The sequence below is a fragment of the Rhinolophus hipposideros genome (genome assembly GCF_964194185.1).
Source record: "Rhinolophus hipposideros genome assembly, chromosome: 19".
Classification (NCBI taxonomy): Eukaryota; Metazoa; Chordata; class Mammalia; order Chiroptera; family Rhinolophidae; genus Rhinolophus; species Rhinolophus hipposideros.
Window position 1 is genome coordinate 51,307,778 of NC_138065.1, and position 22,430 is coordinate 51,330,207.

At 43.8% G+C, this 22,430-nt stretch overlaps 1 protein-coding gene across 1 annotated transcript in view; it reads left to right on the forward strand.

Annotated features, from left to right (window-relative positions):
- Nucleotides 1-22,430, forward strand: part of ADCY10 (adenylate cyclase 10) — a 55,047-nt gene that overhangs the window by 17,472 nt on the left and 15,145 nt on the right. The window contains exons 10-21 of the mRNA XM_081026517.1: nucleotides 1,614-1,805; nucleotides 3,626-3,744; nucleotides 4,713-4,789; nucleotides 6,250-6,439; nucleotides 8,284-8,339; nucleotides 11,800-11,953; nucleotides 13,106-13,298; nucleotides 13,834-13,920; nucleotides 16,835-17,109; nucleotides 18,431-18,567; nucleotides 20,802-20,930; nucleotides 22,139-22,417. Of these exons, the coding sequence (XP_080882643.1) occupies nucleotides 1,614-1,805; nucleotides 3,626-3,744; nucleotides 4,713-4,789; nucleotides 6,250-6,439; nucleotides 8,284-8,339; nucleotides 11,800-11,953; nucleotides 13,106-13,298; nucleotides 13,834-13,920; nucleotides 16,835-17,109; nucleotides 18,431-18,567; nucleotides 20,802-20,930; nucleotides 22,139-22,417 (1,888 nt within the window). The remainder of the gene's footprint in view (nucleotides 1-1,613; nucleotides 1,806-3,625; nucleotides 3,745-4,712; nucleotides 4,790-6,249; nucleotides 6,440-8,283; nucleotides 8,340-11,799; nucleotides 11,954-13,105; nucleotides 13,299-13,833; nucleotides 13,921-16,834; nucleotides 17,110-18,430; nucleotides 18,568-20,801; nucleotides 20,931-22,138; nucleotides 22,418-22,430) is intronic.

Here is a 22,430-nt window from a genome sequence, read left to right on the forward strand (position 1 = left end):
AGATATAAGAGAGACTCATGAGTCACCGGGAAAACTATGGGCAGGAATAATGAACAGCAGGTGAAGAGATACCGCTAAGGGGTGTCGACTGAGCATAAATGCATCAGGAGGCTTCACGAGAATTAAATGACGAAGTTTTATTCAAGTGTCTTAAGATCGGGGACCCCTACCAGGTAACACCCAAAGTGTTCCGAAGAAAAGAAAGAGGTTGCGAGTTCTCGAGAAAAAGCAGTCCTGCATTCTTAGCCTCTACGTTGGTCTGACTGAGAAGGTGACCTTCCAGATGTGAGGCCGTCTGAGCACGTGAACATTCTTTCCCAAGGCCTTCAGAGGGGTATCTGTAGGATTTAAGTACATCTCTGGGGCACTGAAGCACAACTGAAAAGTTCAAAAGCTCAAGTCCTCAGGCCAGTGAAGATAAAATCAAATCTATTCCTCATGTTTCAGCCCATTCTGAATTAAGGAATTTTGTTAGCTTGGCTACGGTGACTCCATTTTGTTTCTTCACTCTTTCCTCACGGGGCTGAAAGGAGGCAAAAAGCAAACTTTTCACACCTCACGGAGGCCTGAAGCCCACGCCTAAAGTATAGAGATCCTTACAGATAGGTGGTTGTGTTTTCCAAACCAAAACCCAGAACACAAGATCTGATAAAAAAAATATTTCATTTATTTGTTCAATAGATTTAATATTTAATAATGAACTACTTATTTAACAAATTTATTTGAAAAATCAAAATCATCATGTTCTTTAGTTAGAAATCACTGTCTTTTAGGAAAAGGATAAAATTGCAGGAAACCAGGACTACCCCAGCCAGCTGGGAAGCATGGCTGCAGGGTTCCCTGTACACAATCTTTCATCTAGAAGATGCATTTCATATTGTCACTGGAGAATCTGAGACATTTGTGCTATGAGGAGAGAAAAAAAATGCAATGATTTTCCCCCATTGGTTTGCTATGCACTTAATTTAACCCAATTCAAGGGTAATGATGGCAGACTGTTAACTTGGTACCAGTCTCCTTGGAGAGAAGAAGGGAGCTGAAGGAAATACACCACCCCAGGGAGGCAGGGCATGTGGCAGGTGGAAATTCTGGTTTTAGTTTGCTGCTGTCTACCCACGCAAACTTGTGTTATTTCTCCATGCCTCAGGTATCGAATCAGTAAAATGGGGGTAAAGTGGGAGAGAAGATGAACATATTCTGGATGGTACCAGGCTATGAAAATATAAGGTTGAATTACACAGAATGCTATTCTTTTCCCTAGATTGTTAGAGCCAAAAGGAACGGTACTTCTTTCTCTTATTATGATGGCTCCTATTGGCAGGAGGGAGTAGCATTTGGGCAGGGGAGTGGTGGCTTCCCCAAACTGAGCAAGTGCGTAAGTTCCCATTGCAAGAGATTTTGCTAGTGAATTCCACTCCCATCTGCTCGACTTTGGGCTGGCTCTGCCGTGCTGTCCGTCACACATTCTGATCACTTCGGCTTCCCCAGAGAATCTGAAAAGGCTTGTTCCCCCGCAGTGGTAATTTCTCGTGTCGGGGTGGTGGAGGTGGTGGTGTTGGGGGGCAAGAACCACTGCCAAGGACAGACGCTGAGGAAAGTCTCTCTCTTGGCAGATTGACGACAAACAGCTTCGGGGTTACCTGTCTGAGCTTCGTCCCGTGACAATCGTGTTTGTGAACCTGATGTTTAAGGAACAAGAGAAAGCAGAAATCATAGGCTCGGCCATCCAGGATGCCTGCGTGTACATCAATTCTGTCCTGAGGGTCTTCAGAGGCCAAATCAACAAAGTGTTCATGTTCGACAAGGTAAGAGGTGGGGACCTAGCTGTGATCTAAGGTCAGCCCTCAGGCCCTGGGACATTGGCCAGAGGAAGGGACTAGATACTGATAACCTAGAAACCTCAGTTTTCATTTCCACTTATAACAACAGCTGATAGGGGAAATGGCACCGACTATGGTCCGGGCATTGTTCTCAACCCTTCACGCGTACTAACACATTTCATCCTCATGACTAAGAGGTAGCTGCCCTCACTATTACCCCATTTTTCAGGAGAGGCTGTTGAGGTAGAGATGAAGATACCAAGACAAGATGAGATTAAGTTTTGCTCACGGTCATCCAGCTAGAAAGGGATGGGCTGGGATTCAAGCCCAGGTGCCTTTCCAGTCTGTGCTTTTAACCACTGCGCTCGACCAGCTCTCACTGTAGGGCCACCTCCAGCCCAGCACATAATGCATCTCCCAGAGATTCTAGGTAAGGGGCTTAGGAACCTTCACACCCCAGAAGGTAGCTTCCCGTAATCCCCACCTGCTCTCAGAGCTACACTTCCAGTTTCCCTCTCAGTTCCACTGGGGGTGGGAGGACTGGGACCGGGGTGGGGGTGGGGGTGGCTTGGAGGCAGAAAGAAGCAGTTTTATGTAAGACAGGTGAACTTGGTGCTATGAGAGTTCTGGGGGAGTGGCAACTGCCAGCCCGGTGTGCTCCAGTATTTCCTTCCCTGTTCATCCACGAGAATCATGAGAAAACAGCACAGAACATGACACAGTCTTGCAGACATGGCTCCTACAATTCCTAGTTGTGTGACCTTAGCAAGTCATTGAACTTCTCCAAGCCCTGGTTTGTTCGTGAATAATATTAGGGGTGTTATTTGAATGGGGAGAGTATTTGCCTCAAATGGTGGTTGAAAGTTTTAAAAAATGTGTAAAGCGCTTGTAATGCCCGGCACGCAGACGTCCCTCAGAAAATGAGCTCTGCTGCTCTCATCGCCAGAGCGAGCCCATGCCCACCTGGCCGAGCCACCAGGCAAAATTTCCAGGCAGAGCGGATGCACTGGGGCCCCCAGAGGGGTCGCCCTGTCGTGTCTGCACAGACCTGGAACCAGGGTTTGCCCCTCACATCAAATCAGAGCCCAGTGCCAGTTAGGAGCTGACATGTCTCCGTGTATAACATTGAGTTCACAAAGTCTTTTTACATATCCTCTAAGGTACATACGCTATATAGAAAGATACAACATGCAGAAAGTATATTTGTACTATAAAGGTGTTTACAAAGTATGTGTGTTAGTTATGTGTAGCAGCCATACACAAATTATAAGTGATGTGTTGTACATGTGACATTAGTCATTTTAGTGGCCAGAACGACCTCCACAGGTCTGGGGTGTCCCCATTTGCAAGCAGATATACTGGAGTTCATAGAGCGTAATTGACTTGTCCAGGTTTCCACGTTTGGACAGTGGCCTGAGAACATGGATTTTCTGACTCCAGAGCTGGCGCCTTTTCCACTGCTCTATGCGGCTTCTGAGACCTTTACACTCAGCACCTTACAGCACAAGACCTTGGCCACGGGAGAGAGGGGACAGGAGCGAGCGTGCACACAACTCGCTCAGTGCAACCCATTTGGTCCATTGTGTCTGGACCAAAAGCAAGCCCTTCTGGGGCTCGAGCTGTACTGTTAGTGCTACACTGGAAGTTATACCACGTTCACTAAAGATAAAATAGGCGTGCGAGGAACCGTGATGAAATCTGATTCAGAGAGCAAAAATTGCTCCGTCCCTTGCACCGGGCCTCTGACTGGTCCCGTTTAAAGCTCTCTGTCCACCAGATGTGTTGGATGCCTCTCTCCCTCACAGGGCTGCTCCTTCCTCTGCGTCTTTGGTTTCCCCGGGGAAAAGGCACCCAATGAGGTCACTCATGCCTTGGAAAGTGCTGTGGATATATTTGACTTCTGCTCGCAGATCCACAAAATCCAGTGAGTGTTGACCCTGATCCCATCTGCCGGTCCCTGACCCTTTTGCAGGATCTGGGGACATAGGACAAGGGTCAGGAGAGGGGGGTTCTTGTCTGGATGCCCTTCTGCCAGCCAGCATTCATTCTTCACCTAATGTACAGCAGAGCGGACTGACCCAGCCTGACTCAGTAGGCAGGGTAGAGAAAGCGCACTCCTGAAAAGCCAGCATATGCCAGGTTTGCCCGAGAACCTCCCTGGGTTGTCTCTCCGTGCTTCTGGCTTACTTCCTAGGAGAGGTTGTACTCTCAACACCGTATTGGAGCCCTGAGTTGATTTTTAATAATGGGGAGATAAAATGAGTTCTTGGGTAGGAAATTTATATAATGATCTGGCCTCAAGATGCTCCACTCACAGAGAAGCTGTTAAGAAGGTAAGGTTTACCATCCCCAGGGCCCTCAGGCTTACCGGGGACCCTGACCTGCAGCTCTACTCTGATCAACTCTAAACAGGCCAGCCCCTTGTCTGAAATATTTCCCCTCCTCAGTGCCTGGACACCTATGTATGCATGCATGGCTCCTTGTGTAGTATTAGCAAAGTTAGATTTTGATGCCACACACCTCATCTGCCTTACAATGACTTTGTCCTTTCTAGCGCTAACAAACAGAGTTATCCATTTGCTCATCCATTTGGGGTGATGAGCAGTTATTTTCCAGGAAAGTAACTCAGATGCATCCTTAAAAAATAGCAGAAAAGTGAACTGAGTTACCACTTCTAAGAACCTAGTTCCGGGTCTCAAACTGTCCCTCCTTCACACCTCCAGACCACGTACAGTTGCCCTAAACTAGGTACAAAGGGAAGAGAGTACTTTATTGAAAACCCTTTCCCATCGTCCCCACCCAACTCAGCACCACATCCCCACCCTTCCCGCATTCTCTGTGATCATTATCTTTATCTCTTTCCCCACGATTCTCTTCCTTCCCCGGCGCTAGTACTGTTTCTATCGGCGTGGCCAGTGGGATTGTCTTCTGTGGGATCGTCGGACACTCTGTGAGACACGAGTACACAGGTGAGCTGAGCTAGCTTAGCTCACTGGGCTTTGTGGGAGGCAGGACAAAACTCAGTAAGACGTGGGCCCAGCCCTCAGCAAGTTTAGAGTCTTCCAGGTGGAGCCAAGCCGTGTAGCTTTGCCCACTGACAGCTGGATGCTTGCACAGCGTGTGTTCTGGGGCGATGCGTAAGGGCGGCGAGGGAGAGCTGTGCGAAGCTGCTGGCTTGTGGAAGGAGGGGCCTTTGTGAGCAATTTCCTGTTAATGTTCAACAGTTACTCCTCTTCACTTCTGGAATCGGTCGGACTGCTTCTTAAAGGTGATGCCTATTGGCATTACTGATAAATAATGCTAATCTCAAAAGAGAATTAGTAAGTAGGTTTTGTCTCAGGACTTCATGCTCTTACTGTTATTTCCCTCTTCAATCATATCAAGGTTTCAGATGTTCAGAAATAATACATCTAACATCCTGGAATCATCATACCTGAAATGATAGAATATTTGAGGTTGTCTTCAAAGTAATACAGGGTGGAGCGTGGGTGGGAGTGAGGCCAGGGCAGGGTTGGCCCTGGGTTAATGATCACTGGGTGATGGGTATAGGAAGATCCATGATACTACATTTCATTGTAGGCTCAAGTTTCTCCGTAATAAACAGTGTTTTCAAAAAGGAATATCTTAACCAGAAATATTTAAGTTTATGTTAAAGTGTCACATTGAAAACCTAACTAGTAGTAATATTAATCGAGGGCCTCCTAGCAGCCAGGCACTGTTCAGAGCGATGTCCGTGTGTTAACTCATTAATCGTCACAAACTACCCTCTGAGATAGGCACTGTTATCCCCATTTTACAGATTAGGAAACTGAGGCATGGAAGAGTTCAGGTAATTTGGTAGCATGGTAGTTAGAGGTAGAGCTGGGGTTCACACCTGCACAGCTTGGCTGCAGAGTCTGTGCACTACAGGGTAATACACCTTAAAATAGCCCCTAAATCAGTCTCACACGTAACACCCCTTCCAGCCCCATTACTCACTCTTAAGGGATTGCCAAAAGGTGATTCGTTTTGAAAACGAAATGAAATGAAAAATTTCATGAGCAGAAACATAACAGATGCAATTTTGTGCCTCCTTTGGAGGTCCGTGTCCCAGGCCTGAGCTTGTGCTTGTCTGTCTGGTAGCAGACTATGCCTCATCTGAGCGGTTCAGCCTATGGCGATCCCACTTACAGAACCCTCACCATATACAAGGCCCTTCCATCTCTGAGCAGCTGGTCCCCATGGCCTCCCAGCTGAGGTAGAAGCTTTGCTAACAGCGAATTGAGTCAACTGCCTGCATATTTTTAACAGCCTTTGGCTGAATATGGGTAGTGGAAGGGGGCGAGGAGGGTAAAGTGTGAAATGCCACTTGGGGACAGTAGTTCTCAGATTACGTTTAGCTCAATGGCTGTCTCTCCCTGCCCTTTGCCTTTCTCCTTCCTGTTAACAGTCATTGGTCAAAAAGTCAACATAGCGGCCAGGATGATGATGTACTACCCGGGAATCGTGACCTGTGACTCCGTCACCTACAACAGCAGCAACCTACCGGCCTACTTTTTCAAAGAGCTTCCAAAGAAAATCATGAAAGGTGTTGCCAACTCTGGCCCCGTCTACCAGTGTCTGGGCCTTAATGAGAAAGTGTGAGTGTGGAGCACGGATTTTGCAGTATTTTCTACTAAGAAAGGGGGAGAATTGTGATAGCCAAACCGCCACCCATTTCAGATTCAAAGCCAGTTTAGGAAATTGAAATCGAGTCCTTCTCCAGACCAAGGCCAGATTTCAAAATCCTTCTTCTTTCTCCATCCTGCTGACATTATAGCATGGTGGAAGGATGCCCGTTCTACCCTCAGTTCTAAGAATCTGAGGGTGATTCTTCGAAGGTTGCGCAAACAGAACAGAGAACCCCCTTGAGTATCTTTTTGGAGCCGGGTGGACCCAACCCCGTGGTGACCAACCATTAAGTATTTACTGATCATACCAACTGTGTGCCACCACTCACAGGACTAATAGAGTGTAAGATACTGTTCCTCCTCTAGGCCGTTAGTGAAATAGATTCATCAAAAGCCCAGCTTATATGCATGGGTGTCACTTTGGGGCTTAAAATCCTTCAGTGGCTTCCAATCATTTCATCATGATGATGTCCCAAATCCTTGCAATGACATACCAGGTAACCACCTGCCTTTCCAACCTCACCTCCTCCTGTACCCCCTCCTCTGGGGTACCTAAGTAGATTGTCATCCCCATCATCCCCCCACCCCACACCCAACATACTGGGAATACCACCGACAGTCAAATTGTGAAATCCAGCTCAGGGTCTGCTCCTCTGTGAGGCTGGCTCTGGAACAACCCGACCCCAGCTCAGCCCATTCAACTCTTTCCTTATCACATAACACTACAGCTTATCGTCTATCACACACATCACAACTACTGACGTGGTATGCTTCTCACTTGCTAGCTAGTGAGCTCTCAGGATTGTGATTTAAGAATGAACAAGACATTCTGAGAGACAGCAGTTTCTCTCCTCTTCCCCAGGCCCCGGCCCCGTTTTCTCTCTCACAGGGAACCCTCTTAGATGATGAACCATACTAACCCTTCCTTATCCCCAGCTCAATCCTGGTCATGGCTTGGCCACATAATAAGCACTCAATAATGATAAGTAAAGGAATAAATAGCATGGAAAGTGGAAAGGTGTTAGTCTTTATATTAGCAAGCTAGACTCTATGTCTTCAAGGGTCAGACAATAGAATCAGGGCTGAAGTTGGTTCAAGGATGCCTCTTTATTTTTCACATTTGTGTTCCCAGGACTCGGCACTGTACTTGGCATGCGTAGACCATCAATAAAATGCTGTTTGGATAAGTGAACAAATAGTAGTAATGTTTTGTGAGCCCTTATTAAATATTAGGCACTTTATCTCAAACTATATGATTTTTTTCTTAATGTCAGCCGTGTCAGGTGGAATCTATTATTATCTCCATTTTATAAATTTATAAACTGACACTCAGAGATGTTAAGTGACTTATCCATAGTCACGAATGGAGTAAACAGTGGAGACAGGTTCAAATGCCACAATAATGCTACCCTATCAGCAACCCCAAGACCTCAGGGGTGTACAACAAATATTTACTTGCCTCACAGACATGTGGGGTTCAATTGACCTTGGCTGGATTTGGTTGATATTGCCTAGACTTGTTCACATGCCCTGGAGTTCAACAGGTCGTTGACTGATTCAGGATGACCCCAAGTGGGATAACTGAGACAGTTTGGTTCTAGGTGTCTCATCCTCCCTCAGGCATGCTGTCCTGGCAATATCAGAAGAGCAAGCCCAATGCACAAGCATTTTTCAAGCCTCTGCAACCCTTGGGTCAGAGGTAGACTCTTGTTAGAGATGGAAAAGGAGGCTTTCTGGGAATTAAGAGTCAGTCACTTGCTCTCAGGGTTTCCCAGTTTTGACGCTAACATCTTCTCTTTTCTTCTTCTCTTCAGCATGTTTGGTATGGCATACCTCACCTCCAACAGAAATGAGGGTTACCCTTTGCTAGGTAGGTCGTGGGCCTTGGTTTTTAAACTTCTCTATTGAATTATGACAAAACATACCAAAAAGTATACCAATGATAAGTTGGTGGCCTCATGAATGATCACGAATGAACACATGATCACCATCTACACCAAGAAATAGAAAAATAGCAGTAATGAGGGAACCCTCACATGCTTTATCTCTCTCCCTTTGCCCAACGTTTTCTAACACCCTAGATTTCTTAGGCCTGTTTTTTAAATTTGTATAGATAAAATGATGCATTGTATAATTATATATGCCTTCTGTTAATCAACAGTGTGTTATGAAATTCATCCATGTTGTTGTCATTAGTTTTCATTGCTGTGTGGTATTCCATTTTAGAAATATATAGCCGTTTATCCATTCTGTTGTCATATAGCATTTGAGTTGTTTCCAGTTTTGGGTTCTTATGAATAATGCTGCCATATTCTTGTAAAAGTCTTTTGGTGAACACATATGCATTTCTGTTGAGTATATAGGTATGTAGCGGTGAAACTGTCGGGACTAAGAGTACAATTTTGGGAGATGATACCAATTCTCCAAAATGGTTGTATTTATTGATATTTTGACCAACAGCATTATGAGGGTTCCAGTTGCTCCTCATCTTTACCAACCACTTAGTTTTATTGTTCTCTATAATTTTAACAATTCTGTTGGATTTGTAGTGATATCTCATTGAGGTTTCCATTTGTATTTCCCTGATGTGGTTGAGCTGCTTTTTCAGACGTTTTTTGACCATTGGACGTGATCTTTTATGAAGGGTGTGTACTCATCTTTTGTCTATTTTTCAACTGGTTTGTGTTTTTATTATAGGTCTGTTAGAACTGTTTACATATTCTGGAAATGGGCCCATTGTCATTTGTTTTTACTGTACATAATTTTCCCATTCTGATCTTGCCTTTTTACACTAATTAATACTGTATTTAGTGAACAGAATTTTTTATTTTAGTGTAATCCAATTTATCAATCTTTTATTGTTAGTGCTTTTACATATTGTTTAGAAATCTCTCTTCACCCAATAGTCACGAAGATATTTTTCTAGATTCTCTTCTAGTACTTGTGTTCTACCTTTTACATTTAGGTCTAGGATCCATCTGGCAGTGATGTTTTTGTGATTCTTGGTGACAGGGACCCTACCATAAGAAAGCTAAGTTGAGACTAGACAGGGAAATAGACATAACATGAGGTAGGGACACACCCTCTGAGGGAAGAGACAACCATGATAACTGGCCTGTGGATTCTGAAGACGGCCATTTCTAGTGACACTCATAACTTCCTTCTGTTAGATTTGAACATCTCTAAACGTATCATCATAAATTAAATCCTGACCATGACTGTGTTAGGGCAACTAAGAGGAGGCTCTGTCCCACTTTTTGGGGGAAATGTTAGGACAGAATCTTGACATCACTGGAGCCTAAAAGAAGGCAACAGTTCCAGAATCACAAAGGGCACTTGGGCCAGCAGCAGTGCCCCAGTTGTACCACGTTCAGGTGGTTTTCAGATTCTGCAAGCATATCATTTCTTGTAAGTCCAGATCCCCAAACTCTTGAAGGCTAGAGAGAAGGAATGCCCACTCTCACCCTCCTCTGTCTTTACCTTCCATTCTAGGATGTGCTTGTTGGGATAATGATTGGCAGTGACTGGAAGTTCTAACCCCCTTTTTACAAGATGGTGGACTCAACGTGACTGTCCATTAGAACACACTAGTACAATATGCCTACTAGACTACATCAGTCTGACCTAGATGCCCTTTGTCCCGATTCCATAGGTCCACATATCTTTCTTTAAAGCTACAGCCCAAAACAGACTATCAGAGGCTAGGAATATGGGAAATGCACTTCTTGTACAAGAGCTCCTGTAAAAGAAATTGTATATGCTGGCTAACAACACAGATGACAGCACAAGTGTAGCTTATACAAAAAGTGGTTTGGGGGGTGAGGGTTCAAAAATCCATACAACAGTCCCAGATATTAGAGCCTTGTTTAGATAGAAACAAGGTACATGTATTAGGTTGGTACAAAAGTGATTGCAGTTTGGGCATTTATTTTTAGCCTTTTAAACCATAATTACTTTTGCACCAACCTAATACTATAAGTCATATTGACTTCACCTCATTTCAGAATCCATAGCTCAAAAGACAATCCATGAGGTCTTCCCTGTATGTGTTCTACATGAACAGAATACAGAAAGCTAGCAGATTCTGCTGGGTGGCCTTCTGGGCCTCATCTTCTGAGTTCTAATGCGAGCCTCAGGACAAAGAAGAACACATCTCACAAAGTTCAAGTTCAGATTCATTTTCAGAAAGGGACTGTTTCACCCAAAAGAAGCAATAAAGTCTGAAGAGTAGTTCTCACTAAACCATACCCAGAAGTTTACATTACCAAGTACACACTTTGTTTCTTTGTATAAAACACCTAACCTTAGAGTAACGGTCTTCACTTCCACTAGACGTTAGATAACACCTGGATATGGGTTTACTTTGTCAGCGGAGAGCAATACGGCCCTCCACAGTAACCTCTCCAGAAAAGAGAAAAGAACAGGCCCCAAACGAATCTCCAGCTCCATGGACAGAAATTGCCCGCGCCTCTGAAACTACAGTTCTGCCAGTTTCTGCCTATCCGTCCAGGTTTCGAAGACTATGGGCTGAGTTTCAGATTTTAGTCAGGGCGTCCGGTTACATAATATTTAAAAACACACACGAAACGTAACAGTGACAGAGTTGTGACCCAACGTGACTTTTATTTTCTTCTCTTCCTTTTCTAAGTTTTCCATATTTTCTATAAGAGCATGTGTTAAATTTATAATCAGAAAAAAAAACCCTACAGTTTATTTTTACTAAAAATTTAGGTTGGTCTTATGATAGGAGTCATCTACCCATGATCTTAAAAAGAAAACTGAATTTTCTTATCACTGATAATGCCGCTCGTAGTCTTGAGATAAGTATAATTTCTCATTTTCTTCACAGAATCGGAAATAAAATATTCTATCCATAATTATTCAACATAGGAACTCTATAATAAGTGTATTTCCTAGTGTAATAATCTATAGATTATTTCTACTGTATTATAGAAAAAAAAAGAAAAAGGAAAGGAAAATGAGAATTAGAGTCAGCTAGCCCTGGTTTAATTCCTGGCTCTGTAATCTAAGCAAATGTTAGTTTTCCGCATTAAAATTAAATGGACATTATAATGAACATTATAAGAACACTTTCCCTCACAGCATGTGGGAATCAAATAAAACTAAAAAAACCACACTGGTAACTAAAAAGCTCTAAAGAAAGATTTCAAAAATTTTTAAAGTGCACGGGACCTCAAGAAAGTCCATGAGCAATGCCGTGGAAATCCCAGAGGTCTTCGTAGACGTGGTATCACTACGTGTTTTTTTATATCTCCAGACGATTTTATGTTGACTGGGTTTGCTCCTTTTTTAAAAAATAAAAATGACAGGACGTGATAAGGAGATCAAATACTTCCTGTGCACTCTGAGAGAGTTTTTCAAAAGCAACAGCAGCCGAGTCCTCATGTACGAAGGAGTGTTGGGATATGGAAAAAGTCAGATACTTATGGAAATTGAGAGACTGGCCCAAAGTAAGAACCACAGGTGAGTGTCTTACAATGACCGTTTTTTATGAACCCAGAGGATCCTGACGTCCCTAAGAGTTTCATCTATTTTAATACTCGTCCCTTTAATAGTATAATTTGCCTTATGTAAACTACCCACAACCTATCTAGTATTACTGGGTGCCATGCACCCCTGTGCAAAATAAATAACTAATGATAAACATATTGAACCAAGAAAATGAGAAGCTGGGCTGATTCCTGGAGGTTCTGGTTTAATGCCATGGGAGGCTTGGAATCGATATTTTAAAGCTTCCTAAGTAACCCCAGAGTGCAGACAGGTTGAGAGCAACTGGTACAGAGGTTGCGACCACGGCTAGATTGGGTCTGCAGAACAAACACATACATTTATCCAGCTAGCCGTCAGAGAATCACTGGTTCAACCCCTGTAGCCTGTGCGTGGGGGCAGAGAATGTAGCCTCTGGACTTCTCAGGAAGGCAGAGCTAACGTACTTCCGCGTGCTGCTCGTCTACGTTCATTTCATGAAAGTCGTGAGGGCTCTCTTGGGGACAACCCATGTGGCACCGTCACAACGCGATGATCAGAATGGTATTTAATAACAGTGATGGTGACTGAAGTGGTGGCTCACGTCCTTTCACCACCTAACCTGAAGGCTTCAAGGGACAGTGCTTGTTAATCTTCCGTTATTTTAATTTGTATTTCTACTCGTTTTTAATGTCAGGCCTGAGAGAGGTCAGTTTCAAAATGTCTTTAACATCACTAGGGAGGTCACTCATAACCACCAGAAGACATTCATTCATTCATTCATCCCATCACTTAATGAGTACCTGCTGTATAGGTTCCAGGAACTGTTAAATGCTGTATTCGTTTGCTACAGAGGCTGTAACCAAGTACCACACACTGGGTGGCTTACGCAACAGAAATGGATCATGATAATTGATAATTGATTACACCTGACAATGTCTCTGAGTCCTGGAGGCTAGAAGTCCAAGGTCAAGCTGTCATCAGGGATACTTCCTTCTGACAGCTGCGAGGGAAAATCTGTCCCATGCCTTTCCCCGAGCTTCTGGTGATTGGCGGGCAGTTGTTGGTGTTTCTCTAGGAAAATTTAACCTTTATTATTTTCAAAAAATACATGTAAAAACTTTCTGATTCTTGACTTCTTATAAACAGGACTATTGCTATCGCGTTGACTAAGGTCAGCTTCCATCAAAATTTTTATACCATCCAGATTCTCATGGCCAATGTACTAGGTCTGGATGCTTGTAGACATTACAAAGAACGACAGAGCAACCTTCAAAATAAAGTCAAGACGTTGCTGGATGAAAAGTTCTACTGTATTCTTAATGATATTTTCCATGTCCAGGTAACTACCTGATATTAGACTTCCATGAGAAATAGTGAGGGGGCAGGTGTATGTAGCAACTCCTCCCTGATGTTTTATGACTTAGCACATGTTTGGTCTTTATTATCCTTTTCTTTTCTCACCTGGAGAATATGGGTGGTGAGGAAGTGCTCCCAATCCTCCTTGAATGACCATCTACCTTCCTGAGACATATTGGAGGTATCCAGAAATACCAAGCTCAAGAAAATCCAAATGCCACCTACTGATTATTTTTCTCACCTTTCCATCATAGCTACACATTATTAGTTAATGTGGGGCATAAAGTCCTTCTGCTCCCACAGGTGACTGCAGTGTAAAGGCAGAGTGTCCCCTGTTCTTTTCTGTATCACAACGTTCAATGACATAGGGTATTGGAACTGGAAAGGACGCTACAGGTTATCTAATACATGAGGATTTTAAGGCACGGAACAGTTAAGTGACTTTCCCCAAGTCACACAGTGAGTGTAGTTCTCTTTGTTATTTTCCCATACTAATATTCTCATCATTCTTTACACAGTTCCCTATTTCTCGAGAGGTTTCCACAATGACCACCGTGAGGAGGCAAAAGCAATTGGAAGCATTGTTTATGAAGATCTTGAAGCAAGTAAGAACATCTGTGGGTCAAGTAATGGGGGCTAGAAAACTGGGCAGCTCACCACAGAAGTAGGTGGCCCGAGGGGTTCAGACTCTACTGGCAAGAGGCTTTTATCCTAACGCGTTTCCTTCTCCTCCATCCTTCCAAACCTTGAGCTAAGGGTCTGTTCAGAAAGTAGAGACTGAATTGACATTACTTGACATTACTCCTGGGAGTTTGAGCTCTCCTGAAAAGCAGCCCCTTTGGTTTCTTCTTCCGTATGAGATGCAGCATATCTAAGTGGTTATGTACAGATGCAGGCTCTGTAGTCAGACTACCCAGGTTGGAACCCTTCGGCCTATAACTTGCTACCTGGCTAACCTCGAGCAAGTGACTTAACCTGTCTATGCTTTCGTTTTATCATCTATAAAATCGGGAAATAATAGTACCTAGCTCACAGGGTTGTGATGATTAAATGACTAGATTATATATAAAACATTTAGAACAGTGCCTCTTTCATCAGAAACACACAACCCATGTGAGCTCTCTCTCAGAGTAATCTCACGAGCACCACAATGTTGATGATGACCAAATCTATACTCCAGTCTCTCTTATAAGCACCAGAACCGTATTTTCAAAAACCTTCTATGTATTCCACGTGGATGCAGTAACTCAGTTTCGTGTCTCATTGTAAATTTTTTTTTCCTGCTCCAATGACTATTCTTCCTTGTTCTGATCCTGATCCTTGATTTCGTGAGGGGCAAATTCATTCACGCATCACTGAAAGTTACCCGTGCTCCCTTCCTCACCAGTTGAAAGTTACCTGTGCTCCCTTCCTCACATCTATACATCTACTCAGTTGCCAGGCCCTCCTGTTTCTCCCTTGGACTGTCTCTGGAATCTTCAGTCCTCTGTTCCCTGCTGTAGTTCAGGCTCTGTCTCCTTCTGGACCATTGCTGTAACTTTCCAACCTATCCCTGCACCTCACTCCTCTCCGCTCCAATTCATGCTCCCTAGAACAGCCAGTATCTGTGCAAATCACACCAGCCTGCACTTTATACTCTCCCAATAATTCCCAATGCTAATGAGATAACAGCCAAGATTGTTTTGTTTTGTTTTAACCTGGAGAAATGCTACTTGTCTTTCAACGTCATCTCTTTCGTGAGAGCTCCCCAAATCACTAGGCATAACTAATTCCTCTTCCACCATGTTTCTGTAACACTTCGAACATATTTTTGATTATATTTACCCCACTGTATTGCAATTTGCTACGACTTACCTGTGTGCCTCTCGCCCTCAGGAGATGTGAGCTTCTTTAGGCCTGGGAGCCCCTTACTCATTTTTGTATCACTACTGACCAGCAGAGTGACTGGTACATAACAAACAATCACAAGTTTGTGGCATTATATCAAGTTTATAATCAAACATCCTCTTCTCCACTCAGGCAAATAAGCGAGGCAATATCAGTTGTTATTGAATGTTAAGCTTTGGCCTGCTTGCATCACAAGTATCCAGGAAGCTCCTTTAAAAACATGGAGCTATGAGTTCCACCCCTAAATATTCGACAGAGCTAGAGTTGGGTTTAGGCGTCTGATGAGCTGGTTGCTTTATTTTTGGTTGTGATGCACAATCTGATTTGGAAACTGCTACTAAAGCTGTGCTTGAACTATATATACACGCTATGACGACAATCTGGATCATTGACTCTTGGTGTGGCCTGGGCAAGCTACTTAACTTCTCTGTGCCTAAATTCTCTCAGTAGAGAGATTCAATTAGTAACACCTCCTACGAGTGTTATGAGGATTAAATGAATTAATTTGTGTAAAGAGCATCACAGCTCTGGGAACACCGTGGATGCAATGTAAATGCTGGCTGTTATTCACATTAGAGAGAATCCAATTCAATCTCCTCGTTTTAAATATGAAGAAACTGGGGCCAATAATGGAATGTTGAATTCAGGCTTTTTGTGTTTCTGATTTACTCTCTTTAATTCACAAATAATGCGCTGAACAACGCCATTAATCGAAACGTTCTCGGGGTCCACAGAGAGCTACATTTCCCATAACACAATGGGGCTGTCAGAGGAAAGAGGTACATGTGATAAGGCAGGTTATAACACCTGATAATAATTGTCTTATGAGGGTTGAAATTTTAAAGTAGCCTTTGCTACTTTTGTTTATAAAAACATAGAGGAAAAGAACAGGCAACCCAGTCTCTTCTCAGAGGGAGCCGATAGAAGCCGAGAGCAATTCAGAGCAGAGTGGGGCAGGTTTTTGCTGTTTAGACACGTCACACTAACATGTAAGGACACTGTATCCCCAGCACCGAGAAGAGTACCTGACCCTAATAGAGGACCAGTAAATGCTTAATGAGTGAGTAAATAATTCAGACCAGTTAGGGGGAGGTAGTCTACACAAGAAAAGGGGTGCATTCTCTGTTTAAAGTGTAACATATACCATAGTTCAGGCTGGAACAGAACACATGGCCAGCAAACAAGGGCTCGATCAGTGTCCTGCAGGCTGAGTACCCAGCACGCAGGCCAGTGTGTGCTTAGGCAGGACGTGCTACATCCACGTTGGTTGAGGAAATGTCAAGTAGATTGCCCCCCGAGACCATCCATCTGCTAGTAGATTAAAATGATTTGTAGGAAACATTAGTTATTTTTATGTAACATGCTTTTGCTTGGCTACAGCCCCATCTGTCCTACCAATAGGCAGTATCTGTACACAAAGATTTGACCAAGGAAGAGTCCATTCCGGCCAGCTGTGTCCAAATTGCCATCGATTCCAAGTTAGTGGAATCTAAATTACTACAAAGTTATTGGAAAGACAAGATTGAAGTCAGCACTGCAGAACCAATGGATACACACACATGCCCCCCCTTACACATGTATAAAACCCACAGTCCTACAGCATTTTCCTTCCTGTGTCTCTGCCTGGTCCAGACAGTGAAAGAGAAAAGGATTATTTTCATCATCGATGAGGGCCAGTTTGTGGATTCGGCCTCCTGGGCCTTCCTGGAGGAGCTCATCCAGACCGTTCCTGTCTTCATTATCATGTCGCTGTCCCCCTTCCTGAACTTGCCCTGTGCCGCCGCGTGGACCATCATGAAGAACCGGAACACCACCTACGTCACCCTGGGCGCCATGCAGCCGAAGGACATCCGCAACAAGGTCTGCCTGGACCTCAACGTCAGTGGCATCCCCAAAGAACTGAACTCGTGAGTAACCTGCTTCTGTGCCGAGGCCTTGACACCGGCGTTCATTGCCCAGGTCCAGACTTCACCAGGGTCCTTAAGATGCGGGCCAGTGGCTGGTCCCGCCTGCCCAAGGGGCCGTTCCCCACGTGCGGTAGGAGGGGTGCTGCTCCCCGTTTCTTCCTTGCGACGGCCCGTGTCACACCTCTCAGACTGGCTTAGTGACATCACTTTTCTTTCCCTTTCCTCATGCTGGGTGTGGGTGTATTCGAATCAGTCCTCAGTCAGGATATCGTCATGGACAAGGGGCACGAAAGGCAAACAGGTAAACCAGAAAGACCACACCTGCAGCCAGGCAAGGTCCTCCTCGGCTGTTGGTGATGCGACCTGCCGCTGGGGCTGTGTCCACGCAGGCTGAAGGCCGGCTCTCAGGCAGTGCTCCCTGAGCCTCTCGGCGCTTCCTCCGGGGGCTTGACAGCAAGGCCCTGAACGACTCGGACAACACCCCTCTGCCTCGAAGGAGGCTGCCTTGCTTCTGCAAGAGAGCTGTCTTGGTCCTCATCTTGTGTACGATATCTCCAGGCGTGACTGTGGCATGCTCTCTCCCTCTGTCTTTCTGTCACTCTGTCTCTCTTTCTCTGTATATGTATGTATGCATGCATGTATGCATATGTATGTGTATATACGTGTACATACATGCAGGTATATGTGTACACACTACATATATGTGGGTACATGCATGTATATATGTATATGCATTTACCTTTTGATCTAGGAATGCATCTCAAAGATATGTTGAAAATATGAAGTGGCATACAAACAAAGTTCTTATTGAGGCCTTATTTGTATAAGTATGCCCATCTCTAAGGGGATAGGTAGAATCACAAAGAAAAACAAACGAGAATGATCTCGCCATATGGAGGGATGACCTGGGACGGTCACATAGTTAAGTAGAAAAACAAGGTGCAGCCCCATGTGCAGAATGCACAGCACGCTGTCTTTTATGGAAGGAAGGGGTGACATTCATATGTGTGTGCATTTGTTTGTAGTTTCTAAAAGAAACATTGAAAGGATAAACCAGCAACTAATTAAAATGGTTACTGATAAGGCGAGGAGGGGAAGCAAGACTGAGGATATATCTTATTACATAGTTTTGGCTTTGGAAAGATGTCAAATGTTTTACATGATTTTTAAAAATGGAAGGAAAAAGGAATCCCTGAAAACGAGAAACCTAAACCAGTGGAGAACGAAAAGAGAATTTTCCAGTGATTGAGAAGACTCAAAAAGTTTTCTTTCCTGAAAGATGGTTTTTCGATGTGAATAGATTACCTTGTTTTCACTACAGGTACCTGGTGGAGGGAAGCTGTGGGATCCCATTTTACTGTGAAGAATTGCTAAAAAATCTCGACCATCACAGGGTCCTCGTTTTCCAGCCGATGGAGTCTGAGGAAAAGGCAAATGTGACCTGGAATAACCTGTTCAGTAAGTCTCACAGCAATGGTTCTTTCTCACTCTCTTCTTCTGCTGAGAGGGCGGCTAGAAAGAAAGAAAGGGTGAAAGAAATGAAGTATGTCTTGACATACAGGAGACCCATGAAGATTGAAAAGATATTGTCTCTTCCATGAAAGGAGAGAGTATAGAGATGTAATTAAAAGAAATTTTTGGCTTGAAAGTCAGGGGTCCAGAGTTCCCATGCCACATATACCATTTAATTACTGATATTTTGGAACTGGTCACAACCTTCATTGGTAGGTACCTGCTATAAAATGGGAGTAAAGGAACTCAAATCCTTTTTCATTTTTCATTCAACAAACATCTACCGAGAGCATTCATCAGTTTTCACCATTAAGTATCCTATTAGCTGTAGGTTTTTTTGTAGATGCTCTTTATCAAGTTGAGAAAGTTCCTTTCTATTTCTATTTTTCTGAGAGTTTTTTAAATCATGAACGAGAGTTGAGTTTTGTCAGATGATTTTCTGCACAGATTGTGATGATTATGTGAATTTTCTTTTCTGTTAATATGGTGGATTACATTGATTGGCTTTCAAATATTGAACCAGTCTCATATCCCTGGATAACTCCACCTAGTCACATTCTATTATTATTTTTATATATTGCTGAATTCGATCTGCTTAATATTGTATTAAGGATTTTTGCATCTACATTCATGAGGAATATTGTTCTGTAGTTCCCTCCCTCTGTCCTTCCTTTCTTTCTTTCTACTTTTTTTTTATCTGACTTTGTCATCATGAAAGACTGACTCACCAGACAAGAGAATAGGAGAGGGAAGACTGTGTAAGAAACTATAATAATGGTATATCGAGAAGTGACGATGGATAGGACAGTGGCTTATCTCCAATGCTGCACAGTCTCGTCCAGAAGATAGGGGAGAGAACACTTAACAATTCATAAAACGAACAATCTTCCATGCCCTGTTCTATACTTGCCTCTTCTATATGCTGCTTCCAATATTACCTTCTGAAAAGTAAGTAGTTGGATGAATGCCATGCCCTCTTCAGAAACCTATGATAGTTCCGCATTGTCTATGAAATACAGTTCAGACTTCAGAGTGTGAAGTTAATGTCGTCCACTCTGTGCTCCCAGACTCTCTCCAGTGCACCTCCCTTTCCCACTCTCCATGCACTCGTCTCCTCGGTCCTCTAACTTGCCAAGTGCTCAGTGGCTTCTGGGCCTTTGCATTGATCGCCCCTCTGCTTTCCACTTCGAATACCCCTTCATGCTTCAAGGTTCAACCCAAATACTTCCTCCTCCAGGAAGCCTTTCTGAATCCACCAAGTCTGGAGTAATGTAATTGCTCTTTCTTCTCCATTCCCACACCAGATTACTCTTTGCTCTTTCGCTCTTAAATTACTCTTCCTAGTATTATGATTAGATGTCTGTCTAATCATTATGATACTATAATACTACTAATCAATGATTGGTAGAATTACTTAGTTAGCTGTCTGTCTCATAGATTTGAAGACCCAGGAGGGCATTGTTCACATTTACCACCTTCGCAGGCGGTGGTGGATAAGTCTGTATTGTGCCGAGGCCAGCGTTCCGACGCCCGCAGTCCATGCCCACTCACATGGCACTCACTTACCGCCTGGCGTCTAGCTCTTTGTGGACAGACCTCCTCTCTCCAGGAGATGAGCAACTCAGTCATGTTCACCTTCTTATGCTCACATCACCCTATCACAGCACCTTGCAACTCAAGTGTTTACATGAACGACTAGAGGTGGGGGAAATAAACAGTGCATTTGGGAGTACCAGGAGACAAAATTCCTAGGCGAGTTTCCTGTTCAAACCTCACCATTTTGATATCTCTTGCGGACACAAACCATGTCATAAGTAGACACCATCTCCCCATGAGTACGTTTGCACCTGAGTGGAGGTGTTTGAATGTCATGCAAGGGTATGTTGTCATAAATTATAAGACACGTCCTGAAAACCTTTGAATCAAATTGTTGTAAAAGTGCTTACTATGGCACGTGTTCAATAGTTATCGACCAATCCTTTTGGGGCAGGGGACAGAACATCTTGTGAGTAAATTGAGATTTTCTTCTATCGGTTTTACTTAAAACACCGTATTCCAGAATATTTGGTGAGCCAACACTCATCTCGTCCTGCTCTTTCTCACGTGAGATCCATCTCGAAGTCTGTTGGAAAATCAGGATAATGACAACTTTACTTTTCTTCCCTTTTATCTCCCTATAGAGAATTATTCTAAGCTAACAGAGGGATTAAAAATTGTTACTCTCGGTGAGGATAAGGAAATTAAAGAAGTCTGTAACCTCACTGGGGATGTCAGACTGAAAAACTTGTCACCACCAGCATCCTTAAAAGGTAAAGACAACTTGACATTGGTAAAAAGGTAAAGACAAAAGGTAAAGACAACTTTATTTGCCAGGAACTAGACACCCCCCACCCCCATTTTTGCTTCCTCTAGGACGACTATCTGAAAAAGAAGAAAGGATGATAGTAAGTCTGATGTTGTTTTCCATTGCCCCAGTGGGAAGGCTCCACTCTAGGCTTGGCTTTTCTGCTTCTAATTAGGAGCCAGCTTCCCCCTCTACATAATCTGGAGTCTGATTTGAACAGAGTTTTCTTTAACTGCGTAACAGAATGAGGGATAGTCCATTTTCAATTAAACAGACAACAAATAACGAAAGAGAAAATGTAATACTGAAACATTTTCTACCATCTACTTTCATAAGAAATGACAAAGGGCATTTATATCAGAGACGTATTATTATTCTTTTAAGGAAAACTGACTTTAAGGCAGTATTCTCGTATGCATTCAGCTCCCATTCATGTCTTCTGTAAAGAACTTCAGATGTTTTGAAGGATGTCCTAGGGATACCTCAAGGTTATCAGTCCCCAAAAGAATGTCTAGCTTTCTTTTGTGGTTTCATTCCCTATGCCTACTAAAGTTGGAAGGTGGGCTAGCTTAGCCTCTGTCGTGTTCTGTAGAAGAGTTGGAAAGTTCTCATTTTGTCCCTGATGAGGGTGGTGTCACGGAGGGACATCGTGCTCAAGATGTCCCGGAAGCCACATGTTATGTTGCTGAGCCTAGATGGGAAGTGGGGATTGGAGCTAGGAACTGAGACTTTTCATAAGCATAGACAGGGACTGGATTGTCACGAGTATAAAGGGAGCCCTGGGGAAGATGAGAGCCGCCTTCCTGCTAGGCCCCAGGAGGAAGGCTAGCCAGTGAAGAAGGTAGAGAAGGACCAGCTCAAGAGGTCAGCATAGAACCCAGAACATGGGTGGCAGGCCCACCGTGACCCCTCTTCTCCTCACAAACTCTTGTTCACACTTGAACACAACATCAGGACACCTTGAAATCGCTCTTATCTGTGTCTGGCCATTGTGCCATGCATGTTTTTAGACCATAGCATCTGCATTTCTGTGCTCCCAGCACAAGGGCCATCTGTGAAGCAGGAGCTAAGCAAACACTTGTTTTGGCTTCTCTGGGCTGGCTGTCTGTGAACAAGAACTGTAGAGGAGGAAGGTATCTGACAAAACACCCTCTGTGTGGCTTCCACCTGCAGAAATCTCTCTAGTGCAGCTGGACAGCATGAGCCTTTCCCACCAGATGCTGGTGAGGTGTGCCGCCATCATCGGCCTGACCTTCACCACCGACTTGTTGTTTGAGATTCTTCCTTGTTGGAACTTTAAGATGATGATCAAGGCCCTGGCAATGCTCGTGAAATCCAACATCTTTTATTGTTTCCGGAATGGCAAGGAGCTCCGCATCGCTCTGAAACAGAACGCGGCTTCGTTTGAGGTGCACTACCGCTCCCAGTCTCTGAAGCCCACGGAAGGAATGCGTGAGTAGAGCCT